The sequence below is a fragment of the Blastomyces dermatitidis genome, assembly GCF_000003525.1.
Source record: "Blastomyces dermatitidis ER-3 genomic scaffold supercont1.14, whole genome shotgun sequence".
Taxonomy (NCBI): Eukaryota; Fungi; Ascomycota; class Eurotiomycetes; order Onygenales; family Ajellomycetaceae; genus Blastomyces; species Blastomyces dermatitidis.
The window spans coordinates 208267-233135 of NW_025544787.1; the positions used below are offsets into that span (position 1 = coordinate 208267).

General features: G+C 45.9%; 10 protein-coding genes across 11 annotated transcripts; 5 read left to right on the forward strand and 5 right to left on the reverse strand.

Moving 5' to 3' along the window:
• Positions 1 to 204: 204 nt before the first annotated feature.
• Positions 205 to 1776, reverse strand: BDCG_09130 (tryptophanyl-tRNA synthetase). The gene is made up of 5 exons (XM_045424914.1): positions 1307 to 1776; positions 1120 to 1200; positions 941 to 1056; positions 760 to 878; positions 205 to 698 (listed from the first exon to the last, which is right to left on the reverse strand). The coding sequence occupies exons 1-5, from the start codon at positions 1712 to 1714 to the stop codon at positions 232 to 234; spliced, it is 1191 nt and encodes a 396-aa protein (XP_045273523.1). The 5' UTR covers positions 1715 to 1776; the 3' UTR covers positions 205 to 231.
• Positions 1777 to 1919: 143 nt separating this feature from the next.
• Positions 1920 to 3367, reverse strand: BDCG_09131 (37 ribosomal protein Rsm10). Its single transcript, XM_045424915.1, has 5 exons — positions 3095 to 3367; positions 2930 to 3036; positions 2826 to 2864; positions 2341 to 2765; positions 1920 to 2266 (listed from the first exon to the last, which is right to left on the reverse strand). The coding sequence occupies exons 1-5, from the start codon at positions 3146 to 3148 to the stop codon at positions 2109 to 2111; spliced, it is 783 nt and encodes a 260-aa protein (XP_045273524.1). The 5' UTR covers positions 3149 to 3367; the 3' UTR covers positions 1920 to 2108.
• A 58-nt stretch (positions 3368 to 3425) lies between these two features.
• Positions 3426 to 6454, reverse strand: BDCG_09133 (rRNA processing protein Fcf2). The gene is made up of 3 exons (XM_045424917.1): positions 6176 to 6454; positions 5946 to 6105; positions 3426 to 5687 (listed from the first exon to the last, which is right to left on the reverse strand). Exons 1-3 carry the CDS (start codon positions 6331 to 6333, stop codon positions 5301 to 5303), a joined length of 705 nt encoding a protein of 234 aa, XP_045273526.1. The 5' UTR covers positions 6334 to 6454; the 3' UTR covers positions 3426 to 5300.
• On the forward strand, positions 3431 to 5907 carry BDCG_09132 (purine-nucleoside phosphorylase). Its single transcript, XM_045424916.1, has 7 exons — positions 3431 to 3935; positions 4019 to 4099; positions 4178 to 4256; positions 4347 to 4411; positions 4478 to 4680; positions 4755 to 5034; positions 5106 to 5907. Exons 3-7 carry the CDS (start codon positions 4247 to 4249, stop codon positions 5154 to 5156), a joined length of 609 nt encoding a protein of 202 aa, XP_045273525.1. The 5' UTR covers positions 3431 to 3935; positions 4019 to 4099; positions 4178 to 4246; the 3' UTR covers positions 5157 to 5907.
• Positions 6455 to 6622: 168 nt separating the features above from the next.
• On the forward strand, positions 6623 to 7648 carry BDCG_17926 (uncharacterized protein). Its single transcript, XM_045426969.1, has 3 exons — positions 6623 to 6985; positions 7139 to 7173; positions 7365 to 7648. Exons 1-3 carry the CDS (start codon positions 6841 to 6843, stop codon positions 7524 to 7526), a joined length of 342 nt encoding a protein of 113 aa, XP_045282822.1. The 5' UTR covers positions 6623 to 6840; the 3' UTR covers positions 7527 to 7648.
• A 235-nt stretch (positions 7649 to 7883) lies between these two features.
• BDCG_09134 (CCAAT-binding factor complex subunit HapE) lies at positions 7884 to 10328 on the forward strand. The gene is made up of 5 exons (XM_045424918.1): positions 7884 to 8499; positions 8699 to 8712; positions 8876 to 8932; positions 9037 to 9678; positions 9810 to 10328. The coding sequence occupies exons 1-5, from the start codon at positions 8421 to 8423 to the stop codon at positions 9810 to 9812; spliced, it is 795 nt and encodes a 264-aa protein (XP_045273527.1). The 5' UTR covers positions 7884 to 8420; the 3' UTR covers positions 9813 to 10328.
• On the reverse strand, positions 9979 to 13899 carry BDCG_09135 (exocyst complex component Sec15). Its single transcript, XM_045424919.1, has 9 exons — positions 13562 to 13899; positions 12470 to 13462; positions 12273 to 12404; positions 12078 to 12179; positions 11895 to 12004; positions 11696 to 11831; positions 11177 to 11632; positions 10827 to 11077; positions 9979 to 10669 (listed from the first exon to the last, which is right to left on the reverse strand). The coding sequence occupies exons 1-9, from the start codon at positions 13610 to 13612 to the stop codon at positions 10597 to 10599; spliced, it is 2304 nt and encodes a 767-aa protein (XP_045273528.1). The 5' UTR covers positions 13613 to 13899; the 3' UTR covers positions 9979 to 10596.
• Positions 13900 to 14642: 743 nt separating this feature from the next.
• Positions 14643 to 19937, forward strand: BDCG_09136. Of its 2 annotated transcripts, none has more exons than XM_045424921.1 (14): positions 14643 to 15824; positions 15904 to 16330; positions 16407 to 16841; positions 16903 to 17262; positions 17317 to 17352; positions 17416 to 17482; positions 17542 to 17560; positions 17640 to 17670; positions 17729 to 17746; positions 17809 to 17837; positions 17902 to 17945; positions 18040 to 18119; positions 18185 to 18290; positions 18397 to 19937. In XM_045424921.1, the coding sequence occupies exons 1-14, from the start codon at positions 15634 to 15636 to the stop codon at positions 18648 to 18650; spliced, it is 2097 nt and encodes a 698-aa protein (XP_045282824.1). In that variant the 5' UTR covers positions 14643 to 15633; the 3' UTR covers positions 18651 to 19937. The 2 variants fall into 2 exon arrangements, with proteins under 2 accessions (XP_045282824.1, XP_045282823.1); XM_045424920.1 differs by having other exon boundaries at positions 14660 to 15406; positions 15517 to 15824; positions 17729 to 17837.
• Positions 19938 to 20014: 77 nt separating this feature from the next.
• On the forward strand, positions 20015 to 21760 carry BDCG_09137 (uncharacterized protein). Its single transcript, XM_045424922.1, has 2 exons — positions 20015 to 20591; positions 20881 to 21760. Exons 1-2 carry the CDS (start codon positions 20299 to 20301, stop codon positions 21422 to 21424), a joined length of 837 nt encoding a protein of 278 aa, XP_045273529.1. The 5' UTR covers positions 20015 to 20298; the 3' UTR covers positions 21425 to 21760.
• Positions 21476 to 24860, reverse strand: BDCG_09138 (transferase). The gene is made up of 6 exons (XM_045424923.1): positions 24472 to 24860; positions 24362 to 24406; positions 24004 to 24295; positions 23803 to 23930; positions 23378 to 23748; positions 21476 to 23265 (listed from the first exon to the last, which is right to left on the reverse strand). Exons 1-6 carry the CDS (start codon positions 24660 to 24662, stop codon positions 21614 to 21616), a joined length of 2679 nt encoding a protein of 892 aa, XP_045273530.1. The 5' UTR covers positions 24663 to 24860; the 3' UTR covers positions 21476 to 21613.
• Between the last annotated feature and the right edge of the window lie 9 nt (positions 24861 to 24869).

Genomic DNA, 24869 nt, shown 5'->3' on the forward strand with positions numbered 1-24869 from the left:
CTCGCGCCCCCCAACCCCCACCCCGAGCGTAAGCGAGCGCTTGACCCCCGTCATAATACTGGAAATTTCCCGTCTACTACATACCAGTTCACCTGTAGAATTGTTGCTTCCTAATGTAGACTAGCTCTGCAATAATTAGCACATCAAGACTCATGTGCTACAAAAACATTTTTATGTAATAATAATCCTTCGTTAGTACTTGACTATACATATTATACAGAAATCTTTCGATCACGAAAGCCCCAAAGTATCTTTGACACTTTTCAACGTGATATCGGCATTTCTCCTGGCAAACTTGGCACCATCTTCTGCAATAGTGTCAATATAGCTGGAGGTGTTACTTGTAAGTTCCAAATACTTTTCCCGAATTCCTTTCAAATGCTCCGTGAGCGAGTTAGCTACATGCTCCTTGAAGGCACGCATGCTCAAATGTTGGTGTTCCCGCCCCAATTCTGCAAAGGCCATGCTTCCACCTGCTCCTCCCTGAACATGGCTGAGAATCTCGATAAGGTTAGAAACACCGGGTCGCTTGGAACGGTCATAGCTAATTCCCGGTTCAGAGTCCGTGAGGGCAAGTTTTATCTTTTGATGAATTTCCTCCGCCGAGTCTGTGAGAAGAATTCGAGATCGGGGGTCGATGTGCGATTTAGACATTTTCAATGTTGGCTGTTTGAGTGACATAACGCGTTTCGCCGGCGCTATTTTCGGTTTCTTTCTGTCAACATTTCGATTCAATATGTTGATGTTCATGATGCTTACATATCAATGGAGATGGCATGACGAGCACCGGACCATATATGTGGTTGAAGCCGTTGGCAATTTCCCGCGTAAACTCAAGGTGCTGCTTTTGATCTTCCCCTACGGGCACATCGGTTGCTCTGTTTTTCTATTATTCGTGCCAATCCTAGCATAAGTAGCAAGTGAATCACACCACCCATACCTGTGTACGAGCACATCCGCCGCTTGAAGCACTGGGTAGGAAAAAAGCCCAAGTTTAAGCCGCGACTTGGCGTCTGAATTATCCAATGTAGATTCCTCTGGCAATTGTAGTTTACTCTTGTGACAATTCTTAGCGGAAGAGTTTTGCGGCGTGTCGCCATCAGAGAGAGCTGCACTCACTTTCCACTGTGTCATCCTTGATAGGTATCCTATCGAAGATATCGTGCTTAAGATCCACATCAATTCCGAATGCGCTGGCACCTGGCTGCTGTTAGCTAGCGGTTAACCATTTCATTTGTCTTCCCAACTCGATGCGCTTGTATTGCGATTCGCGTTTCGTGAAGAAAATGCAAAGCAAAAACCGTACCGCAGACTGGAAAAAGATAGTGGACCGTTTCGGGTTAATCCCGACAGCTATCAATGTAGCCAGCAGCTGTTTCCGCCATTGTCGAAGTATTGTAGGGTCCTGTGGAACGGTGAGGGCATGGAGATCCACGATGGAGAATATCAACTTCGTAGAAGGCACAGCTTCGTTTTGCAGCAGAACCCACTGCCGCAGCGCTCCTAAGTAATTGCCCAAGTGAGGGACCCCGGTCGGTTGGATGCCTGAGAAAATGATGCGGTCATTCGAAGTGGAAGCGCATTTGGTGGCTGAGGCGTTTCGTCGACATTGTCGCGGACACAGTGAACGGGAGGGTTTCAATTGTCGGAATAAGAACCTAGAAGCATTTCTCACGGAATATACCGGATGTGCCCGCTGGAATATAGCGGACATACCTAGATGTTTTGCGATCAATTGGAGAACTTGCAGAAATGTTGCTGTTAGGTGGTTGTAAAGATTCCTCACCCCCACCCAACAAGCCTCAAAATTGCCTCACGTGCTCGCATAAATAGAGGAATGCCGCGGACCTCGCCGCCCCAGGAGACATTCTATACTAAACAGTATGGGGACCATTTCCTTCTTTTGGAGCTTTTATGAGTATATAGCGCTGTCCGGTACGGACTAGGGTTACATGTTTTGGGAGGAATGGAATGCCTATAGGTTTATGGTGCAATTTACACTTCAATATACGAATTTATAATTTATTTTAGTACACAAGGAAACACAAAGATATGGCCAAATGATATACAAGCTCCATGCATATAAAACCCCTTAAAATACCCGAATCTCAGCGGCTATTGTTATTGATAAATTTCCTTCTGTCTACCAAATCAGCAACTGATTCCGCTTGCTCCAATGCCTTCTTGCTAGAGCCGAAGTTGGCAAGTTTTTCCTCAATTGCGGTGTCCAACTCAGCAGCCGTCTCATCCATCGATTTCCCAACGCCTAAAATTTTTAATTTAATTAGAAACCTGTCACATGCTACGGACAAATCGAGAAAAGTTGGGGGAGCATCATACCTATTGGACTATGGTCCCAAACATTCGCTTTCATACCAACTCCATGGAACGCATGTTTTCGTAGAAAGGCCAACCACGTCTGAACGACATCAGGATGGCCATCCTTAATCTGAATTAATCGACGAAGCGTTACTCTCTCGAAATTCTCCTGGGACTTCTTGTGAGCGAAATTGCTTTTCAAGACAGTCCAGCGTTCCGTAATTCGTGGAAGAGGCGCAGGTCCGAAAGCAGGGAGGTTCAGGTAATATGCCGCTCTGAGCGCAAAGTCGGCGAAGAACTCGACATGTCGTGCGCTGTATGATCGGAGCTGGAGGTCACAGACTGGAAGGCCGAATTCTGCTTTTCGTCGCAAGGGCTTCAGGTATACGGCTTGCACATTACGCGGTAGCCGGAATTTGCTACCGATCTGGTCTAATCTCTCCGCCCTATACCAAGATGAGCACGGGGTCTGAAATTTGGGAGGTGAAGTTGGGAGGAGCCTTTACCATTCCTTCGGGGTGCTCTCAAGAGGTGCGGAGGGTATTCTGCAGGAAAAGGATAACCATTAGCCATTGGGAAGTTAAGCCAAATAATACAGTCTGAACCCGACCTTATTTCGCTAGAGACAGCATTAGAACTCGGATTATGCGCGCTGGGAGAGCCGCTCTCCTGGGCCGGCGGATGCGAGATTGAAATGGGTCGAGAAGGATTTGATATCTGCGAATTGGGTTAGGGCATTGGCGAAACGATGGAGTGGAAGACTCATGTCACACACTTTTAGCCTTTTATTACTCCTCCATACAGAGCGCACGGAATTTGCAGAAAACATATTGAGAGAAGAAGGAGGTCCTCCTGGTCCGATACTGATGGAGTTTGCGCCTCTTGACGTGATATCCTGCCGTGGGCTATTATTTCCAAGGTTGATCCTCAAAAAGTTCTTTGAAAAGTTTGTGTTACATAAGACGACATGCCACCAACCACCCAATCACAGCTCTGATTCAGGGGTACTTCATATTGCTAGCGACTTACACGTATTTCGCGGGTACCAAATGTCTTCCGCGAACATTTGCTTTAACGTTACCAATAATAATTATAATTAGCCTGTATGCGTAAGCAGTTTGATAGTGGAAGCAGTATAGAGTATTTTCTTCATTTTCTTTCCCAAATGCAAAATGACTAATGTCGTTCTGGCAGCGGCATTAATCCTGAAGTCGCTGGCAGAACTGGGGCGGCGGGCTCCGACAATATGGATGCGGGTAAAAACAATGAGGACATATTCGCCCTCTTGAAAGCAATTCGTTGTTGGAACCTACTCCTTAGTATCTCACTCATAGCATCTATTTCAAAATCCAAACTTCCAGTCCATGTTCCTCGACTCTTCCCATACCACCTTCCGTAGATATTCCAAAGAATACAAAACATGGGCAAACAATCTATCTTCCAGCAAGCGCAGGAAGCCTGCGCCTATCTGCGTGAGCGTTTGCCAGCCGAACTTCAAAAGCCCCGATTTGCCATAATTTGCGGATCGGGCCTAGGCGGACTTGCATCATCAGTGAGCGAGAGTCCCAGAGCTGAATTTGAATATGGGTCGATCCCGCATTTTCCCACTTCAACCGGTAAAACTAGCTGCTTTCCTATATACTAGCTATCTATCTATACATATCAACGATGGATGGTGAATGCTAATTCCCTTGCATAGTCCCTGGTCATATCGGCAAACTCGTCTTCGGCATTCTTGGGGACAGATATTCCTGGGGATATTGATGGTTGGTCGATCACAGTACGTTTGTCATATCAATCAAGAAATTACTTCTCCCTAATTGTATTGGATTTTGATATATAACCTGCCTCGCACCAGCTATTATGAAGGACACACGGTCGACCAAGTCACGTTCCCCGTCCGGCTCTTCAAGTTACTAGGAATGAAATGATCATTGGTGAGATATATCCTTTCTCATTGTATTATTATAATTTATTGCTAGCCCTTATACTGGATAAACTTATTGCTCATATTCAAATGAATTAAGTCACAAATGCATCAGGAGGATTGAATCCTGAATACGAAGTTGGGGATATTGTAGTGCTGAGTGATGTATGGCTCCCTTGTTCTTCGGTTATAAACAGACGCGAAAAGCCAGATGAGCTGACGTTGTGATAGCATATCTTTCTTGCCGGTCTTGCCGGAATACATCCACTTCGTGGCCCGAATGAAGAGGAATTTGGCGTTAGGTTTCCTGCTCTGTCAGATGCCTATGACATTGGGCTTCGCAGGACTATCCACCACGCTTGGGGAAAAGTGATAGGGGCAGAAAATAAAAGACGGCTGCATGAGGGTGTCTATGCATTTGTTGGAGGACCAAGGTAAGAAGAAAGAATTACGAAGGTTTGCGATGAATATATGTTTACCAGCCGATGCAATGCTGACCAGTAACAAGCTATGAGACGAGGGCTGAATGCCGACTATTAAGACAGCTTGGTGCAGACCTTGTTGGGATGTCAACGGTTCCTGAGATCATAGTGGCACGGCACTGTGGGATTAAGGTACTCGCACTAAGCCTGGTGACGAATAAGGCGGTCTTGGCTCCAGTCCCGCGTGGAGATGACAGGCTTTTGGAACATTCGACAGTGGAGGAGCTCGACACCATCGTCGAGGAGGGCAAGGCGACGCATGAAGAAGTTCTTGAGGCGGGCAGGCTTGCGGCTGTAGATGTGCAGGTACGTGTTGCACTTTATCCTTCGCTTTGCTTCTCCCACATTGCATAGCTGACCGGCGTGGTGTGCGATAGACACTAGTACAGCAGGCACTGGTAGATATTTTTGCGGCAGCCGAAAATTAATTAGACTGTCGCGTTTGTATCGATTCGACTTGGTGGTGTTGGATATCGAACTGTGTTAGAGATTGGATATCTCCTTGACGATCGGCGGGTGAACTACCTAGGTAGCTTCTACATAAAACTTCCAGTAGAATCATGAATAGTATTTCAACCAAATTTCGTTCCCTTGGAACGCTTGGCTTTAACAGCTTTGTAGTGGGCTGTCTTTCCACTAGTTTTGGCGGCCTGGATTTCCTCATATTTTCGGCGGAAGCGGCCGCTCTCTTTCTCGGTCGCCATAGCTTCTTCCACGAAAGTCCGTTTCCGCAGCTTCTTGGGAATCCGAGCGCTAAAGAACTCAGTAGGGCCTTCTATGATGGTACCAACTTGGGAATATTCCGGCACTTTCGCTTTGCTGTTATCTTTCTTGTAGTGTCGATGAGGGTCGAGCACCGGTCTCATTCGGAGAAGCTGGAGATCCCTTTTCAGTTCCGGGGTGAGATTTGTCTTGGGGAGGTTGAACCAGTCAGATCCTGCGGTTGGCTTTTCCTTTGGCTAATAATAAGGGGTCAGTACATTTCCTCTCAAATTCAAACCAAGAACTTAGAAAAGAATCAGGGGAAAGAATATGAGATAAGGGTGTTCAGAGTAACTATGAATAAAGAGAGCTTTCACGGAAACAGCGTAGCCCAAGACGGGCTAGTAAAACTGTATCAAGCGCTAGAAGCGGTAAATATCTTCATCAAAACACCGTAGTGGAAGAAGCGCAAAGCGAGAGGGGCGGGGTCGCGAGAATCGAAAATAGCAACTCACCTCCTTGGTTTTGGGATTAGTGGCTTGGAAAATTGAACGTATGGTTTCTGAGAGCTTTTTCTGCTCAGCAGTGATGGCTCGAGACTGGTCAAAGACAGCAACATCGTCTTGTTTGCGAATATAAGGTTGAACAGTTCGAACGGAATCAAGCGCGGGAAGCCTTGAAAGTATTGTTAGTCTCTGAGCGAACGCTTGACAATGACAAAATAAACATCCATGAACGACTATACCTTAAAGAGCTAGAAGCAGCTACTGCATCAGCTGAAGAACGCAAAGTGCCTCGGGAAGAAGAACGAAGGCGTGTCTCTGCCTCCAGAAGCAAATCCTGGATCTGTTCATCTGACAAAATTTCCTCCTCTTGGGAAGTGGTTGGAGTTTGCACAGACATATTGATGGCAAGATCCAAGAGGTCTTGCAGAGGATTGCTATTTTATTTATTCTTGATTCATTGTAAAAAAAGTATTGTGTGAGGAATGGACATATCTCTCCCAGCTTTTCTTATTATCGAAGGGAGGAAAAAAAAGTTGGAAGCAAAAATTGGGGGAGAAAGCTTTTTATAGGTGGACGGCTCTAGCGTCGAAATATCTTGGCGCAGCAGCTAAATATTCGCGTGATAACTAACTACAGCGTAATAAATGGCCGTAACAATCAATAATTCATCAATAATGCCAACAACAGCCGCCGCGAGAGAAGCTACTGACTGGCTAGTCCGTAGTGATTGGAGAAAGAGGCTGACAGAATGCGGTCTTTCCGTTTATGATTACGGCTGTCGATTCTACAAATCATTCCTCGCCTTGCCTATCCTAACATCTTGCAATAGTTATGCTATCATAGGCGAGGAGCATGCCCCGTCGATTTTTTAATTAATTGCCAATGATATGAAAGTTTATCCCGAATGGCGGAATCATCATGTATCCATTCATATGGTAAATGGGAAATTTCCGGAAAGGAGCTAGTATCCTACAAAGCTCAACGCGGTGGATGGAAGTATTCACGGACGGCTTTGGGGTTCAATGTCCTGCTCGGCGCCAGAGCCTTGGGTACGTACAGTGGTTGCTTCCAGTTGGCTCGAGAATCGCATAATATTGATCTAGTTTCTTGAAAGTAATTATAGTGGCTGAACTGTATCATACTCTGTAAGGAGTATTCATGCCGCTAAATCATATATAATATCATACAATATCACTTCACAGCTCCTCTGTCCGAGCTTTGTGAGCGTTTAACCGTCGTGAGTGTTCTAGATAATTCAACGGGTAACTAGTTATCTCTTCCTACTTTTATTCAGCAGAAAAAAAAAAAAAAAAAAACACGATAATATGCCCTCCTTAAGAAATTATTTAGTCATACATGAACTATACATCACTTACATACCACCCTTTTCATCACCACTGCATTTGATGTCCCACTTTTGGGCTTTAGCCTGACAATCGAGGCGAAGGTGTTGCGGCAGCCCAACCAACCACGTTTATCTGTCTTGGGCGCCGGAATAGCACATCATTGGATGGAGCGGCCAGTTTCATGGATGACAATACCATGCGCATGGAGTCCAGTGCTGAAGTTTCACCTGCAGCTTTCGCGTAATGCTTCTCATAGTCATGAGTTAAAAAGGCCAGCAGATGTGATCGTATTTTGCGGGTGGATAGTGGATATAGCAGCAGGTTGAATTGGCTGTTTCTCCAAATCATGGCTGTCGGGGATTTTCCTATACCTAATATGACTTGTCATGGACACCCAATCTATAGTTTTGGCCAACGAGATCCCAAGAATAGCGCTTCGAACCAGGGCCAGCAGCGCCCTGGGGTCCGTTGGTGTGAACGGTCAGTGGTGCCCAATTGGCTTGGGTTGCTCATCGTAAACAAAAGCTTAAATGGTTGTTGTTTGATGGAGTAGAGAAGAGATCCAGGTTAGTTTTATTATATATTTAGATGAACAGGAGAGGAAAAAAGTACTTATACAGTCGTATTAAATATAATAGTTAGCCAAAGCACAAGTAGTTAAAGGAAACATCTAGCAGAGTAATAGGATTAAAAATACAGAAAGAAAGCAATGACAAGTTCTCCTCCCCAGCTGAAGAAAAAAAGGTTAACCGGTTAATAAATAACTAGTTAACTAACTACCGCTGAACTGTTCCATCACCGCCATCACCGCCATCTGCCATCGCTCGCAGTCGCGTTTCACAGTCACATTCAACTCGCACTCTTCCGCCTCCTCTCCCTCCCCCAAAACTCCCCCACCACCTTTCTCTTCCCTTCTCTTCTTATAGTAGCCTTTGCCTCTACCCTTCAGCTATCTATCTTCCTATTCCGCTCCCAGTAATAACCTTCTACGTGCCCATCTCTCTCCGTCTGCTGCCTCCCGCATTTTCCCCATCTACCCAAGCCTCTTAGTAGCGCCGTCTCGACCGATTGTCCTCCACCTCTCAAAGCTATTGTTGTTGCTCCCACTCCGGCGCGTTTTTCGAGTATATCCTCCGAGATGGATCCAACACAATCAGGCGGAGGCCAGCATGGTCGCGCAGAGCCGGAATATAACATCAGGAACGGGGGCCATTACGGTGCGTAACCGCGTTCGTTTATCTCAACGTCCATGTCCTGGACTATCAACCCTCGTTAAAGAGCCGGGTTCATTTGCCATCGTGGAGTTTCTTGTTTGATGTTTTGAAATGAAGTTAAAACTAGAGAAAGGGATTGCTTTTATAGAATTTCTTTCTCCATCTTATTACGGCAACTAACAGCTGTGTAACGTCTTTGCAGGAGCCAGCGCTGCGGTATGGTGATATATCTCTTTCAGTCAATTAGTTCAAAGGGCAAACAATAGCGCCATTGTTTTTCGTCCATCCATCCATCCATCCTTGACATTACACAATATATATAGGCCGTTTGGACGTGCTTTGAGCATCTACTTACATTGCACGTTTTCAAAACAACTAGCTCTCAGCTCAAGGATATGCGCCAGTACCCGAACTCTACACAGGATCATGGGCCAACGTGAGTAGGATCCCGATTTGTTTCAGATCTCCTTCGAGATGTCTACCAAACCAACAAGCGTTCATCTGGCTAACTCAGATTGCACTCCTTCATTCCCTTTGCAGGTGAGCCAAGGCCTCCAGGGCAATTCGCGCGATATCCTCACCACCTACTGGCAGCATACGATCAACCATCTCGAATCCGACAACCATGACTACAAAATTCACCAATTGCCCCTGGCCCGGATAAAGAAAGTGATGAAAGCGGACCCAGAAGTGAAGATGATCTCAGCCGAAGCCCCAATCCTATTCGCCAAGGGCTGCGACATCTTCATAACGGAACTGACTATGCGCGCCTGGATACATGCCGAGGACAACAAACGGCGAACCCTCCAACGTTCAGACATTGCCGCCGCCCTCTCCAAATCAGACATGTTCGATTTCCTCATTGACATCGTCCCGCGCGAGGAGGCTACACCCCACAAACGGTCCGCCCAGACAGCTCCCCCGGCGGCCACCGCCCCTCCGCCGCACAACGCGCCCGGCCAACTCCCCCCACAATCTCAGCCAGGCGTCCAGCACCCGCAGCACCATATGGGCCCTCCGGATTATGGCTCCCTTGGGCAGCATACCATGGGCCAGGAGCAGGATTACCGCCAGCAGCAGATGTATGGAGGAGCCGTCCAATCGGACCCGGGATATGGTCAGCCGCAGCCGCAGATGTTTGAGAATATGTATGCGCCGTACCCGCATATTCCTCCACAACAGGTCCGTACATCTCCTGCTCTCGCTGCCTATTTCTTTCTCGCGCCGATCCTGTTTGTTTTTGTTTTAATGTTTTTTGACAAAAGTCGAGCGAGATGATATGCTAACAGAAAATATAACATGCACATATATAGTGAGAGTTCAATAAATGGTACTAGCGTTTTTGTTTTGAAATAATGGTAATGGCAGCGAGAGCTGCTGGAATTAATATCAAAAAATATCAGTAAAATGAAATGAAACAAAAATATCTAATACAAAAATTAAAAAATTAAAAAAAAAATAAAAAAATCAAAATCAAAAACACCACTGCTGACATGAAGGCGTAACGACAACTGAGCCCATTCCCTCCATATATGGCAGATGACAATAGGGATTAGGAGTTTTCTTCAAGGTTCTTTACTTTTTTCTCTTTCTTGCTGAAGCACGGGTAGGGAAGGAAGGAACGGGTATTTTTGGAAAGGGAGGGAACGCAAAGGGTATAATGGAGTTGGTTTCATTTGTTTTTGTTGGGTTTATTTCATATACATATCCATAGCTATATAAAATGAATGACCTTGCTCGCTTTTCTTTTGTTTAGTTTGTGTGATTTGTCCGTGTGCAACTTGTTCCTGTTCCTGTACACGTATACACTGCCCGTCTTGAATAGTTTCGGGCGATATCAAGCTCCTAATCTTCATTATTGATATGGGTCATCACATCAAAGAAGTCAAATGGCGGATCTGAAATAATGTGGCCCTGGTAGTAAGGGGAAATGTTCTTGGTTGGCTGATTGATATATCACACCACCCCCTTCTCCTTCCAAACAACATCATTTCCCTCTCAATTTGTGGTAGCATACAACTAACACAGCACCCTGTAACTCCCCATCCCATTAATTATATTATCTATCCATGATGAGAGGTCTCACTTCTAATCAGCCAACTACTTCATCCCGAACCTCGTTGACAGACTGAACTTATCCTGCTTCTGCGGACTGTGTACCGTTGAAACAAGCCTACACAATAAGAAACACACGATGGAGATTCGTCGTTAGCACTGTGATCAATCTCCGCTTTATGCCTACCTACCCTCCTCCAAAAAACAAAAAAGAAAAAGAAGAAAAAAAAAAAAAAAAAAAAAAGAAAAGAAAAGAAAAGAAAAGGGGCACATACTTCTCCAACAAAATCGGCCCATTCATCGCATCGACGCGCCCATATTTCTTATTCCGCGTGGAGATGTCGTAGAACTCATCCGTGTTCTCAGCCTGTAGCAGCTGGACGGTCTGCTGGAGCTCGTCGAGGTTCTCTCGCAGGATGGGCACGCCGAGGCTGTCAACGAATTGGGTTAGGTAGTCGACATCCCGAGCCAGAGCGGCGACGCCGTTTGGATTTATCTTTTTCACGTCGGGGGAGAGGGGGAGCGCCTTTGTTAAGAAGAAATTACATTTCGTCAATAATATATTCTTTGGGGGGTTTTTGGAAAAGAGGGGGGAGGGGAGAGTAAAAAATATAAATGAGCGTACCAATACCATATTTGCCGCATGACTCAACGCGTCAAAATAAATCAACTCCTTAATCTCCGTGGGCAGACCCAACAATGTCGAATTCATAATATTCGACAAAAATCTCGTCAGCGTCTGCATGTAATTACTGGGTTCTCGCTGCGGCACGGGCGACGTCCAGTCATACTCCGCCGTCTCGATCAAGTCGTCAATTTTCGAATTCACAACTTCGAAAATCCGCTTTTCTGCAGCTTTCTTGTTATTGCGGAATTTCTCCGTTGCGTTTAGGGTTATGGCGGCGCCCGCTGAGCTGGAGTTGGGTGACCGTGCGGCGGCCAGGAGGAGCTCTAGCTCCTGGCAGGCTACTTCAAAGTGCTCGAGGTTTATGAGGATTTGAACGATTTGGCCTAGGTATTGTGAGCCGAGGCGCTCGACGAGGGTTTCGCAGACTTTGTTGGAGAGGAGGGAGTCGAGGGACTTTTGTGGATGGGTTAGTAATCATATATGTAAAAGACGTCGTGGGGCATGATCTACATGTACCTCTTTCAAAGTCTCATCGATCATACTTGGGTGCTCGAAATCGTCGTTGGAGAAGAAATAGAATTGGTTTAGGAAATTTCGGATATCGATGCAACATAACGGATACATTTGGGAGAATGGTAAAACACAGGGGAATCTGAAGAAGAGTTAACAGTGATCGCTGAAAATAACATGTATATAGATGGTAGATGGATCCTACGTTTGTTCCTCGCGCGGTTTCTCGGGGGTATACCAGCTAACATTGAGGACTTTGTCGTATTCTTCAATATTTTGAATTGGCATCGGCATGTAGTCGTCGGTTGAAACAATCTAGGGCGATTGTTAGGATTTTTTTTTTTTTTTTTTTTAATAGGGGAAGATGAAATCCATATCGAATCCATACCTCTTGGAAATCGTCACTGAATCTCCTCTTGAGAAGTTCAGCATATTTCTCAAACAAGGTTATGAGGAAGCTATCGAAGACTCCAACGGGGAAGCCCCAGGTCTGTAGACGACAAATTGTCAGTATTTACATGAACAATAACTTTTAGGCACAAACGTCCATATCTATGTAAAAGAAAGGTACTGGGTAGCCCACATCCATAGCTTGCATGAACAAGACGACCAAATTCTTGATTTTCAAGATATTTTCAGCATTGTCCACGGTATGGAGTGCCTTTGAAATCAAAGTAACGGCACCTTGACACATGGAATCCCAAAGTTCGTCCACCTATATAGGTAAATAATTAACAAATTAGTAGATTCCCCTAGCATGTCGAAAGCTTCCCGACTTACATCAACAGGAGACCTAAGATTGGGAATCTTCTTCATAGTCGACCGCTCAACAATCGCAAATCCCGCAATCTCCTCTAGAAGCGTATGCAAACTTGCCCCGTCTTCCTCAACGAGAGATATCGAAGGCGGGAGAATAAGCTCCTTCTGCCTCCTCCTCGTCATCGCATATTCTACCCGAAACCTATCCATCTGGCCCAGCGACTGGTGAATATGCAAACACTCAAACAGCGGCGTGAAATCCACCTGCAAGTCATCATTCTGCAGCAGATCAAATTCTTCATGCTCATCCGAGACCAACTCAATGGCCGAATTCAGCCGGAACTGGCGGAAATATGGGTTGAGCTCTGCGCGTTCCTTCAGCCTGGACTTGCGCAGGTCGGTATGGTACAGAGCAATCTCCCCGAGGTATTGCGACATTTCCCGAATACGGTACAGCCATGTGTTCAGGTCAGCCATGACCGCCTCCGCAATCGCCTTTTGCGTGGTCGGTACGGATCGCTGGATCATCTCTGCGATTTTATGCTGCGTGACGCTCCTCAAGTGGACGTTCTGCAGCTCGTCAAGTGCCCGCAGGGCGGCATAGTGGTTCTTCTTCGCTAGCAGTTCATTGACTTGATTCGCCAGGCGCAGCACCTCGAGACAATCTTGTAACGCGCGCGACGTCTCATCGATATTTTGCCTATGGCTGCGAGATTCCACGAGGGCTTTCTTCTGCTCTGCTAGCCTCTCCGTGCTTGCCTGTATGGATTGGTTGAGGTCTAGGATTTCCGAGGTCAAGTTGACGGTGCCTTCGCGGACGCGGAGCAGTTGGTTCACGGAGGCGACGAACTCCTGGTGGCTGGAGTTGCAGGCTTTCTCGATGTCTGATTCACGGTCATTGGCAAATTTGGAGAGAGATTGGAGGAGCTGGGAAGTTTTGTTCCCACGGCTGTATTCGCGGATAGAGGGGATGAGTTGGTCTAGGTAGTCGGTGTCTGAGGGAGAGATAACGATCTATATATATTAATTATTACATGGTAGCGGAAGTAGGAAATGTTAGTTAGGAATTTACTTTTTTAACTAGGTGTGGAGTTTATAATAGTGTATACGCACCTGATTGAGAATATAAGAGGGGTCTCTATGTGAGGGGATTGCGGCAGGCATGGCTGCGGAATAACTTCGGGAGGGCGGAGGTATCGGTATGCAAAGTGGAGTTTATTATGGTCATTAAATCATGATGAAGCAATCAAATAAGGAATTGACAAAAAGTAAGCAAAAAGGGGTATCCATACAGGCGCCGAGCTGCGCTACCAGGTGTAATATATTATTGGAGTTTCATGGCCTGATATGATAGCCCATTGTTGATGATGATGCCTATCTATCTGATCCGCCGCTTGTAGGTGGCCTCTGTTGGGCGGTGAGGTGCAGATAATAGCTCCGCACCAATGACATGGCATAGTTAGCGCAACAGGCGGCAGAATAAAAGACGCCTGACACGCCACAGAAGTATGCCGGCTCTCATATATAAAATAAAATATATATGACATCGATCCTAGTTTTTCTACTTTGGTTTGCTTTTCAAACTAGGTAAAATGGTCTAGCTACTACTATATCGTCAATAGTAGTCAAAGATAGAATACTCCCGATGTTTTCTTATCCGTGGTGGGTTGGCTTTGTCGCGCGTTATATATACCCCCTTTATTTCCACTCGGCATATAGTACTTGCTCCCCGCCGTCTGTATGTCCGGGTTCTGGCTAAAAAGATCCCCAAAGGAATCTGGAATCCAGGGCTGCTTTGGAATACTAGATGAAATGCTTCTTCTTTATGATGCTGTTTGCTGCCAGCATCAAGATTTTTCTGTCCTCTTGCTATCTGTGATTGTTCTATCTCCATGAGTGCATGAGTGCATGAGTGCATGTATTATCTCACTGTATAAATCATTCTCTTCTTCTCCTGTTCTACTGTGTGAGGAGAGACTTGTGAACTGTACATCTTTTCTCTTCAGCTAAGTTAGTATATAAGTGAAGAATTCTGATCTTGGAAGATATCAAGATCTTCTTGCTCTCTGACTGAGTATCAGATAACTAACTATCTATCCATACCCAGTTCTATTCACTGCATGTTCTGTATTCACTCATATGCAGATAGATATTCTATATATATATATATATATATCATATATCTATATCTATATATATACCTCGCTCCTCGTCTCTTCATCATAACCCCGCTTTTTTCCTTTCCTGGTCGCCCTCTTGATGGTCTCATCCTCTTCCGGCGTCTTCCCCTCCATTTCCCTCTTTTGAGGGTTCCAAGGCTGGTAGATGTCCGTCTCTCTCCCTCCCCACAGGCTGTTCCCCCCTCTCTGCCGCCCGATTGTAGCCAATTGTGGCTGGGTTGCCGTGCTGGTGTGTCCCTGCAGACCCTACCTCACAGAGCCTCCTCCTGTGTTCGTCATTCCAAAGTTGCTGGATGCTCACCCGATTTCCCCCTCACAACTGCTCACAACTTGCTCACAGCTCTTCTTATCCCTTCTTATCCCTTCTGATTCTCCTGATTCTTCTCTTCCTCCTGTTTATCTTTCATCACTTTATTGGCGTGTATATTCACTTGTTCCCATCCCAACCTCCTCTCATCCCCTCTTCTGGCTGTCTATTTGGCTGTCTGATGCCCTGTTTCCATCTATCTCCCCAGCCTTTCTGTTTTGTTTCCTGATCTTTCCCGCTCTTTTTTCCCTTCTCCCCCTTTCTCGCCCATCCGCTGCTCATCTCTATCCCCCCCGCCCCCAAGTCTTTCATATAGCTTCCTCGACATATCTCTTAGATATATCTCTTTTCCATCTACACGATTTTATCATCGTATATCTTTCCAACCTTCTCTTCCAACAGCAATACCGACAAGACAAGCTCGCTCCTCAGTATTCGCTCTCTCTCTCTCTCCCTAGCTGGATCCTCCACGTGCGTTTTCTTGCCCTGCTTCAGTTTCTCCTCTTATATCCTTCGCTTCCACTTGATTTCTTCATCGTAGCAACTCACTCCTCTTCGTCTTCTCACCGAACTCATCATAGACACTCAAAAGCCCACAACAAGCCCTTCAAGCAAGAAAGGCCTTTTTTGAGATCACAAAACCATCCTTGTTCATCATCTCTTTGATTTGCTTGATAAATCTCGCTCTCCAAGCAAAAATGAGAGGCAACGGATCTTCTGCTATTGCAAGCAGCCCTCGCTCCTCAGATGAGGCTGCCTCTCGCAACGGCTCCCCTGAGACAAAGCTTACTGCCTTCTCCCCTGAAGACCTCCGTCTGAAGTCCCGCTTCGAGGCCGGAAGGGCTTTCTGTGGTCCTCCTGACGATAGTCACCGTCCTTTCTATTCCATGTAAGTAGACGTGTTATCGCTCTCCTTGGTTAAAAAAACAAAGGGAGGAGAAAAAAGCTTGTTAACACGCCCTGTCTAGTAATAATGGACTGGGCCATCATCAGGGTCAAGACCCCTTCTTGTCCACCCCATCTTCTGCTGGTCGCGCCCAGCTTTCTCCCACTGCCTCCAGCTTCACCCCGTCTGGGTTCAGCATTAATCCTTTTGGATTTTCTGCCCGTTCGGCTTTCCATGGAGATCAACAGCCACAGCCCATGGCTAAAGGCTACTTAGCTGCCACTTCAGAGCCTGATGCCTCTCCTGATGCTAGTGATGTCTTTGGGACGCGCTCAAACCTACGCCTCTCGGGTTTTGGCCCCATCGGGAAAGCAAAGTTGGTGAAAAGCCCGCTTCCCATGATGTTTGCCCATCTAGGGAAGTTCGACGGCGAAAATCGCAACCGTGCTTTCGCTATAGACGGTGTCCCAGCAAACCTCCCCTATCTCACTCTTGCTGAGATTTTCAACGTAAGTGAATGTTTCTGTAGATATCATCTTGAGAACCTAGTGTACAGATGGCCACTAATGGCAATTCCCCTAATAGCGTCGCGAATTCGGGACTCTCAAGGGCCCTGTGTTCACGGAACTCAGCTCTGCCGGGTGCATCTATCTGGGGTTTACTGACATTCGTGATGCCAAAAATGCCTCCGAAAAAGTTAGACGTCTTCATCCTGAATGGCGCATCCGCTCCTTGACTGCAAGGGAGTATGCCCAGAAGTTTGACCCGGCCAATGCTGGTCTGGTTTCCGATTTCGAAGGCCAAGTTTTTGCCTCTGTTTTTTATGACAGCTCTAACCCATCCTTGGATGCGCGTGTTGTGTCGCACTCGTTCAAGGATCTCTTGGAGACTTTTGGCGATATCAAAGCTTTCCATGGCATGCCAAATACCCAAGGAAACGTTGATGAGTTTTTGATCGAGTTCTTCGATACTCGTGCTGCTGATAATGTCGTTTCGACTTTGAACGGAACATCTGTGGACGTAAGTAGTTCTCTTCCCTCGCCATAGCATTGCGCTGTTCGCTAAAAAATTTCATCCTTAGGAATGCGTTCTGGAGCTTAAACTCCACAGACCAGACATGGCAGAGCCACAAACTCCTCGCCATGGATCTTTCGAATCCAGAGACTTCTTCTCTTCATCTGATGTGTCGAACAAGCGGCCATACAGTCGTCGATCCATGACTCACATGCATTCTAGTCCATACCATGAACTTAGCCCTACTGGCCGCTCTATCATTCCGATTGATGACCATGTAGCAACTATGGGTTGGATGCCAAAGGCTGACGATAACTTTGGGTTCCGTCCTCGCCATGAACTTAGTCGCCATAGTGATCCTCGCTCTAACAATCAGAACTTCGTCGACATCGAACGCATCCGCTGTGGTGTCGATGTCCGCACTACAGTTGGTTTCGTCTTGTCTCTTGCTTTTTCGTCGATTGCTGACTTTCATTACCAGATTATGCTTCGCAATATTCCAAACAAGATTGATCAGGTACGTACGGATTCCATACTCCGTTTGTGGTAGATATCAGTGTATATTAACATATTGCCCTAGGCCATGCTTAAGGAAATCGTCGACGAAACTAGCCATGGTAAATACGATTTCATGTATCTGCGTATTGGTAAGCTTATCTCTCCCCGAATCTTAGTTGTATTCCCAGTACTTACAATGTTGTCGCAGATTTCGCAAATAACTGCAAGTTAGTTACCAAATGACACGCATGCCTTCTTCCCCCATAACTTCGTAGTTTATGTTCTGATGCACATTTTCGTATATAGTGTCGGCTATGCATTCATCAATTTCGAGGATGTGAGTATATCACCCTCAATGAGCTCGATTTGCATCCATGCTAACATTCCATAATTAGCCAATTGATATCATCGATGTAGGGCTCTATCTTCCCTTCTCGTATCCGTATAAGCGCACTTACTTTTCCCTCCATTCTAGTTTGCCAAAGCTCGTGCGGGTCATACATGGTATGTGTTAATCCGTAACTTGGATAGTGGCGAAGCCAACTATGATGCTAATTGATTCAAAAAGGAATTGCTTCAACAGCGATAAAATTGCGGAAATATCCTACGCCAGTAAGTTAAATCCTTTCTTTCCTTATTCCTTTCGCTATTCTTTTCATTTGGTTCCGCGGGAAGTTCCGTATACGCTGATGTTTTCACCATTTAGCTATCCAAGGAAAGGACTGCCTGGTCCAAAAATTCCGCAATAGTTCCGTAATGCTTGAGCATCCCTCCTTCCGCCCAAAGGTAAGAACCCTCCGTAGAAGCTTCTCTAGAAGAGGGATAAATAGCTGATCCCGTTCGCTCTTCAGATTTTCCACACCGGCACTGGACCCCTGGCTGGATCCGAGGATCGTTTCCCAGGCCCAGACAACCCGTCAAAAATGCGTCGTAGCGTCGAAAACGCAGAGCATGTCGGTATGTATTCATCCCGTGGCTCATTTCTTCCCATACAAAAGCTCCCCATCCTTTTCCCCCCATATGTATAGAAAGCAGCATTTGCACTAACACAAATGAATCCCAGGCCTCTTCGCGCCACGTGTTGGCCAGCAATATCGCGACGAGCAGCGTCGTCGTCGCTCCCAGTTCGACCGCGGGACCACCGCCGCTGAGCGTGAGGCGTATTACGTCCGCTCCTCCAGCTCCTTCACGCCTAGACGTGGCGCGTTGAATGGAAACGGGAACGGTGGTGTGATGCTACCGATGATGGTGATGTCTCCGTGTTATGAGGGCCCTGTTTCTGGTGCTGATGGTGGTGTTGGCGCTCGGGCTTCTTGAAAAATAGGAGAAGGGATGGAGGGCCGTTTTCTGCGTACTTGCGGGTGTGCAAGTGGGTATCGATTGGCCAAGGAAAGAAAGGAAAGTATCCATTTTCGCTCTTTTTGTCCTTTTTTGCCTGCTTCGAATGGGGTTTTTGTGTTTATTTCTTGTTTTGCCCTTCCACTGGATTCCGATAATATCTTCCCTTCCTCACCACCCTTCAGCACCAGCAGGGTGTGTTGTCTGAATTTGCGCTGTGTATGGCTGGTCGCTCAGTAACTTAATTCTTCAGTTTCTCCCTTTTGCTTTTGTGTCATATTCATACCCGCTCTCCTCCCTCCTGTCCTCTCTCGAACCCGAATGCCACTGTTTGGTTGTGAAAGGAATAGTCTTCAAGAAAAATTTTCCGGAAGCGAGAGAGAGAAAGAAAGGGAAAAAGAAAGGAGAGTGATGGAAGGCCAATTCAATCAATGCCTGATCGACAGGCATGGGAAAAAAAAAAAAAAAGAAAAAAAAAAAGGAAAGAGCCCTCTTTTATCCATCTTGCTCTGTGTACCCATTACTCAAATTTGGGATTGGGTAGAACCCATCAATCGACAGGCAAGTTGTTTGGTTTGGTTTGATCCTTTTTCAGAAAAGGAGCTCAGGCGTGTGTTGTTGGGTTTTGTTGGTTGCTGGAATGGAACTTAGTTGAGTTGGGCTTTTATTTACCTTTTTTGTGTTTTCTTTACTCCTTTCGATTATGCTTGCTCGTGCTCATGCTTGTTCGCATGTTCTGCTCGGCTGTGTTATTTCTATTCCTTTGCTCGACGAGTTTCTGGGTTTGAGACGACACGCTCGAAGTGGGGAACGACTTAATTAATCTACCTTAAAAATGGGACAGATAAGAGGTGGATCTTTTTCTTCTCTAAGTTTGATTTTGATTTTTTACCTTTCTTGCCCACGACCTTCTCTCACTTCTTAGGCGATCTTCCCTCCTTTACCCATGTACTTTTAGTCTCATGTATGTATTGTAGTTTTAACTACACAGACACGGATGGATCTTTTATCCGAAAAATTTCCCCCTCCCTTGTGGAGTCCCTTGGAGGTTTTTTGTTGCCAAATAGCAGCGTGGAATTAAATGGGGATCATACCATCTCCAAGTCCCACATAAATAGCATGTTGTAGCGGTATCAAACTCAGCTCTCAAGGGAAGGAAGTGGGGAGGCCACGGCTGTATTAGTGAAGCTTTCAGTTGTATGTATTTAGCAGTGTCCTTCGCGTTTGACGGGCCAATAGTTAAAACTAAACAGACAGTAAGCGAGGTCGGATAGTTAAAGTTTCCATTCTAATTTTCAAACCTTCGCGCCTAAAAAAAGCTTAGCGGCAACCTCCCTCGAACCATTTACACCAAACCCGATGAATGTAACCAAGTCAACCGTTGTTCACACATGCCCGGGAGGCACGGAGAACATTAAAAAGCGAGCGAACTTGGCTCTCATCCTCCTCTAATGAGAGAGGAGAAATTTTTAAAAAAAAGATAGCAAGAAAACCAGCAATACCTCTCCCTGATTAAAAAAGAAAGAAAAAAAAAAGTGTCATTCTCAATATAAAGGAAAGTAACAAGCTACCTCGTACATTTCCCAAAACAAAAACAAAGCAAAAGAAAAAAAGAAAAAAAAGAAAAATGCCTCCAACCCACAAAAAAAAGCAAAAGGGGCTCCCCCAATCCTCCACTCTCAAATCTATCCACATAACCCTCCACCTCCTCTACCACCGTAACAAGAATCAGCACCACGGCACGAAATGGTGGAAATGGCTGGCGATGCTAAAGCGGTCGATGAGCGCATTACTTGGGGCCGTTAGGAGGTGGGAATGGGAGTGGGATGAAGGGGATGGTGATGAGGACGGTGGCTTCCGTGCCAAAGTGCTCGAGATGATGCGATATATGCATGTCTTTGTTGTGCCGAGGTGTTACGTGTGAGTTTGAAGTGGCTTTTTTTTTTTTTCCCTTCATTTCGTGCTTGTTTGTTTCCTTATGATTCTCCATTGTTTGCACTTTTCAAAATGAGGGAGTGTGTCCTATTGGAGTCTGTCAGTGTGACTCTCTTAATGACTTCAGCTCTGGTTTCTCCTTTTGTATTTCAGACCCGAATGCTTTTCATTTCAAGTTATAAGCCCCGTCTTTCCCTGTGTTTTCTGCATATTTATATCCCCTCGAAGCATTTTTGAAAAAAGACCATTATTACTTCCTAACACCCTACAACAGCGCCTTCTCTACCGTCGTTGCGGATACACAATTCTCCGCTCTGGGCGTCGTCCTTCTCGCGGTTCTAGCTCAAGCTGCAAAGACAGTCGCATCTGGAGAGAGATATCAAACGGAGCCCGACGCCAATACTGGAACCGGCGTAACTTTGACCTCTACCACTACCACTGCTACCACAGCCGTTGTACCCGCCAATCACGAGGAGAGTGTTGATGTTGATGTTGGGGAGGTGGTGAAGAGATCGCTTTACCTCCCCGGCTTGGTGGTGGATTCTGCGGCTAGTGGTGAGAACAGAGGAGGGAAGGAGAATGGGGACGCCGGACTCAAAGAAAAAAAGGGGGGAAAAAGTCCCCTGATTTTAGATGCTGCTGGGGAAGAGCGGAAGGCGGGCATGGTGAAGAAGTTGAAGCGGGAAAGTCCACTGTCGCAGTTGGGTGTGGATGAGAAGGACGGGGAAGGGGAAGAGCGGCAGAAGAGGAAGAAACTTAAGACGAAGCGAAAGCAAAAGCAGAGGGATGCGATTGATGATATCTTTGGGGGATTGTAATGTAGGACGATTGGAATTTCTTCTTCTTTGGGATCGGGGTATTCAGGGGCAGGACAATGGCGTTTTGTGATTATTTTATTTTATTTTGCTTTCTATTCTGTATGATACCAGTAAGATATTTGTATTTCCAAAACTATCTATAATCTCTACATGCATGTATTCTCTATACATGGCTGATAAAATTTTTATCTAACAAATCGACACGAATATGACATGTCCAAGGAGAAGATTGACAGCCAGATGCTGTACTAAACTCCAAGCCATGATATACAAAAACTTTGGGGAGAAAACCGTCCATATGAAGAGATGAGTCCGCAGCACGGTGCAGGCCATCATTACCGCCAACAGGCTCATCGTGACGAAGAAGGTAAGCAGTGCCAAATGATTACCATGACGGCGGCGATTGACAGCCGAAGTGCATCCGTCATCGCCGATGAACAGCGAGTTTGTCGAGAAAACCCACCAAATAGGGCCGGCCCAGTTGCCTATAAATGTCAGGATACCGACGAGGACGACGTTATAATCACCGATGCCATTGTAGGCATTTGAGAGGTCGACAGAGGCGATTGAGTTGGAGCCGCCCATAGCGAAAAATGTTGCGTATTGCAGTATTAGTGAGGTGATAGTTATTTCATCACCAGACAGCTTCATGGAGGAGAGGGCCCAATGCTGAAGGCGGAGAATGAGGTACAGTGGGATATTAGTTGATCTTGATTGAGTGACGAGGAAAAGGCTCACAATGTCGTGGAGATCTCCTGAGACCCTGACGCTTGTGAGAGTGATATTCAGCATTTTTGGGAGGCGGGCATCATGCTGGTTGCGGATTTTGAGGAGGAATGCTTTGAGCGCTCGTTTCCGTTGGATTTCTGTATATATCACGTACGCCAGGGCTATGGCAATGCCGGTGAGCACGATCCTGGCCTGGGTAATAACGGAAACCCCAGAGACGCTTTCTATCAGCTGGTTGAATATTAAGGTCTCTTGGAGGAGTTCTGGGGAATCGGCAGAAGTAAAGGTGAGCTTAAACAAAAATGCAAAGCTAGCTAAGATAGGGAAGAAAAGTCGCGAGAATGATGCGGCTCCGGCTGAAGTTGTGCGTCGCAACATTTTTTGGCAGATATCAGTGTATGTTAGGAGAATCAGTATCCAAAGAATATTCGTATGGTTCGGGAAGAACGTTCTTGCTATATCAGGTTCTGCAGCAAATTTCTGACCCGTTTGATTCCATCGTCGCATAATTCGCGATGAAATAGCAAAGATTAAACAAGCCCAAATCTGAACAGATTTAGGCGATGCTTTCCCACCATCGCCATCGCTGTCTTTTCCCCTTCTTTGAATGTAAGGCCTTGCGTAGAGATAGAATGTCCAACCGCTGAGAATCCAGTACCAAAATTGTTGCTCCTCTTCCACATAGCTGCTTCCGAACATCATGATGCCGTAGCCTATGGAAATGAAAAGACCAAATGTTCTAGCACCTGTCATGACACCAAGGGACGCAATACTGGATAGTATGACCGCCAGGGCAGCAAGGAAAATCCCAATGTGGAGCCTTTCCATTTTGTAATTACTTGCCGCACTACTCATCACGTCTTGAGAAGATCTGCAAAAGGCGAGAAGAGCATTCTCAACTTCCTTGGAATGATCACCATGATCCAGGGCTGCACTGGCCAACTGCCATGCCTTTTGCCAATTGCATTCAAGCGAAGCAAGTTCCGTGTTTGGTGTAGGGGTGCATAGATCTGTTTTGAAAGAATAGCTAAATTCATAGGCCGGGAACGTCGTCTTAACAACGTTACGAATTTGCCTAGCATTATCCATAAGAATTTTAAGTCTTTCAAATCCTAGATCAACCTCAGTATACATTCATTTTAAATATTGTTGAGAAAAGCCGGTTTTTTTTTTTTTTTTTTTTTTTTTTTTTTTTTTTTTTTTTTTTTTTTTTTTTTAACGTACCGTTTTTCCACATAGGCAGAAATCCTGGTATAAAGGCTCCTAGGCTGTTGAGTGGAATAGGAAACCCGAGCAATCCAGCTAGAGTAGGAGCGATGTCAGACTGTTCGACTAACTGATAGTACTTGAAGTGCCCTGAAGGTGGTTCAAGGGAGTGACCTTGATTCCGTATTTGTCGGATTTTCGGGGATATGAACACGAGAGCTGGCGAAGTTTCCCCTGGAGACGCGCCGCCATGGTTCCCAGCATCATTCATACCATGATCACCACATAATACGAGGAGAGTAGACGCAAGATGTTCCTGGCTCTCCATAGCGTTATATATTTCCCTAACAACCGAGTCCATTTCCTTTTGCTTGGGGAGCATATGGGCGCTAGCTCTATATTAGAAGTTGATTCAAGGAAGCCGAAATTGCCAGAGGCCTTACCTATTTGGACCTGATTTATGGCCAATGTGGTCCAAACCAAGGTAATGCAAGATCATTGCAGACCAGTCCTCCATCATAAGCTCCTCCGGAACATGACGAGTGACATTATTATCCACTTCAACAAAATCCTAACCTAAGACCTCAGCGTTTTGGCTTCCTAAATATATGAGATTCCGTCGAAAATCGTGGGATTGTACTAACCGATACAAAAAAACTCGTTGTGCCATCGTGCCTGTCAAAAAACCCCGGGAACAATTTTAACCATGTATCATCTCCATACATGACTAGGCGCCCACCAGGTCGAGCTCTCAACTGGGCAAGCCACGTATCCTGATAGACGAGCGTTGAAGACGTATCAGATTCTGCAAGGTTAAGAATCACGTCTAAAAACGAAGGCACCGAGCCTGTCGTGATAGCTTTGACCCGCGGCATTGTGACCGTAGGGGCACCTGCATGGGCAGTAAATGGGAATGCCGCTCCATCTTTGATCAACCTATGGGACGGTTAGGACGAGGTGTAAAAATATACCGCAAATTCGGATATATATTATGCTACTGACCCTTGAGTAAATGTAAAGCCTGACTGATTTGAATATACGAAATCACTGTATGTTCAGAATCGGCAATGAGAAATCTGTCTACCAAGCAAAATATCGGAGACCGAATTTACCTCCTTAGTGCGTCCACTACCATGAATATGACTCTGTCAAAGGGCGCAGATGATCGAATGTCCCCCGATTCTCCATAAGACATCGCGAGACCGGGAATAAAAGGTTTATAGGGGAAAAAGCCGCTGGCGAATAGCAGAATGGCCAGGGGGAACAACAGGTTTGCAAGGTAACAGGGCCATTTTGGTGCCATGATGTTTTCCAAGGACGAATCAGCAGTTACTTGAAGAACAAAAATTCAAGAAAAATTGATGAAGATTTCGCCCTCATATGCCTCTGATTCTCCATTGCTTGGTCTGGTTGTTGTTTTCTTGCTTATATAGTATTCTGTCTGGCTTTTGGGATGTTCGACTGGCGATTGGCGCGAGAAAACAACGCGAGCCAAGAAAGACCAGGAAAA

Coding starts and splice junctions, on each gene's coding strand:
- BDCG_09135 (XM_045424919.1), bottom strand. CDS start 13,612: ATGCCTGCCGCAATCCCCTCACATAGAGACCCCTCTTATATTCTCAAT. Junction 13,463..13,561: donor CCTCTTATATTCTCAATCAG/GTGCGTATACAC, acceptor TAATATATATAG/ATCGTTATCTCTCCCTCAGA. Junction 12,405..12,469: donor ATCTTAGGTCTCCTGTTGAT/GTAAGTCGGGAA, acceptor TTACCTATATAG/GTGGACGAACTTTGGGATTC.
- BDCG_09136 (XM_045424920.1), top strand. CDS start 14,774: ATGTCCGTCTCTCTCCCTCCCCACAGGCTGTTCCCCCCTCTCTGCCGC. Junction 16,842..16,902: donor TGAACGGAACATCTGTGGAC/GTAAGTAGTTCT, acceptor TTTCATCCTTAG/GAATGCGTTCTGGAGCTTAA. Junction 17,946..18,039: donor TGCGGAAATATCCTACGCCA/GTAAGTTAAATC, acceptor TTCACCATTTAG/CTATCCAAGGAAAGGACTGC.
- BDCG_09137 (XM_045424922.1), top strand. CDS start 20,299: ATGCCTCCAACCCACAAAAAAAAGCAAAAGGGGCTCCCCCAATCCTCC. Junction 20,592..20,880: donor GTTGTGCCGAGGTGTTACGT/GTGAGTTTGAAG, acceptor ACCCTACAACAG/CGCCTTCTCTACCGTCGTTG.
- BDCG_09132 (XM_045424916.1), top strand. Junction 4,412..4,477: donor ATATTGTAGTGCTGAGTGAT/GTATGGCTCCCT, acceptor ACGTTGTGATAG/CATATCTTTCTTGCCGGTCT. Junction 4,681..4,754: donor GCATTTGTTGGAGGACCAAG/GTAAGAAGAAAG, acceptor ACCAGTAACAAG/CTATGAGACGAGGGCTGAAT.
- BDCG_09130 (XM_045424914.1), bottom strand. CDS start 1,714: ATGTCCGCTATATTCCAGCGGGCACATCCGGTATATTCCGTGAGAAAT. Junction 1,057..1,119: donor CAAGGATGACACAGTGGAAA/GTGAGTGCAGCT, acceptor AATTGTCACAAG/AGTAAACTACAATTGCCAGA. Junction 879..940: donor GCGGATGTGCTCGTACACAG/GTATGGGTGGTG, acceptor ATAGAAAAACAG/AGCAACCGATGTGCCCGTAG.
- BDCG_09131 (XM_045424915.1), bottom strand. CDS start 3,148: ATGTTTTCTGCAAATTCCGTGCGCTCTGTATGGAGGAGTAATAAAAGG. Junction 3,037..3,094: donor GGAGTAATAAAAGGCTAAAA/GTGTGTGACATG, acceptor CCCAATTCGCAG/ATATCAAATCCTTCTCGACC. Junction 2,267..2,340: donor TTGGGACCATAGTCCAATAG/GTATGATGCTCC, acceptor TAAAAATTTTAG/GCGTTGGGAAATCGATGGAT.
- BDCG_09134 (XM_045424918.1), top strand. CDS start 8,421: ATGGATCCAACACAATCAGGCGGAGGCCAGCATGGTCGCGCAGAGCCG. Junction 8,933..9,036: donor ACACAGGATCATGGGCCAAC/GTGAGTAGGATC, acceptor TTCCCTTTGCAG/GTGAGCCAAGGCCTCCAGGG.
- BDCG_09133 (XM_045424917.1), bottom strand. CDS start 6,333: ATGTCTGTGCAAACTCCAACCACTTCCCAAGAGGAGGAAATTTTGTCA. Junction 6,106..6,175: donor GCTGCTTCTAGCTCTTTAAG/GTATAGTCGTTC, acceptor AATACTTTCAAG/GCTTCCCGCGCTTGATTCCG. Junction 5,688..5,945: donor CTAATCCCAAAACCAAGGAG/GTGAGTTGCTAT, acceptor CCTTATTATTAG/CCAAAGGAAAAGCCAACCGC.
- BDCG_17926 (XM_045426969.1), top strand. CDS start 6,841: ATGGCGGAATCATCATGTATCCATTCATATGGTAAATGGGAAATTTCC. Junction 6,986..7,138: donor GCTCGGCGCCAGAGCCTTGG/GTACGTACAGTG, acceptor ATCACTTCACAG/CTCCTCTGTCCGAGCTTTGT. Junction 7,174..7,364: donor TTTGTGAGCGTTTAACCGTC/GTGAGTGTTCTA, acceptor TTTGGGCTTTAG/CCTGACAATCGAGGCGAAGG.
- BDCG_09138 (XM_045424923.1), bottom strand. CDS start 24,662: ATGGCACCAAAATGGCCCTGTTACCTTGCAAACCTGTTGTTCCCCCTG. Junction 23,931..24,003: donor CAACGAGTTTTTTTGTATCG/GTTAGTACAATC, acceptor GTCTTAGGTTAG/GATTTTGTTGAAGTGGATAA. Junction 23,749..23,802: donor CATAAATCAGGTCCAAATAG/GTAAGGCCTCTG, acceptor ATATAGAGCTAG/CGCCCATATGCTCCCCAAGC.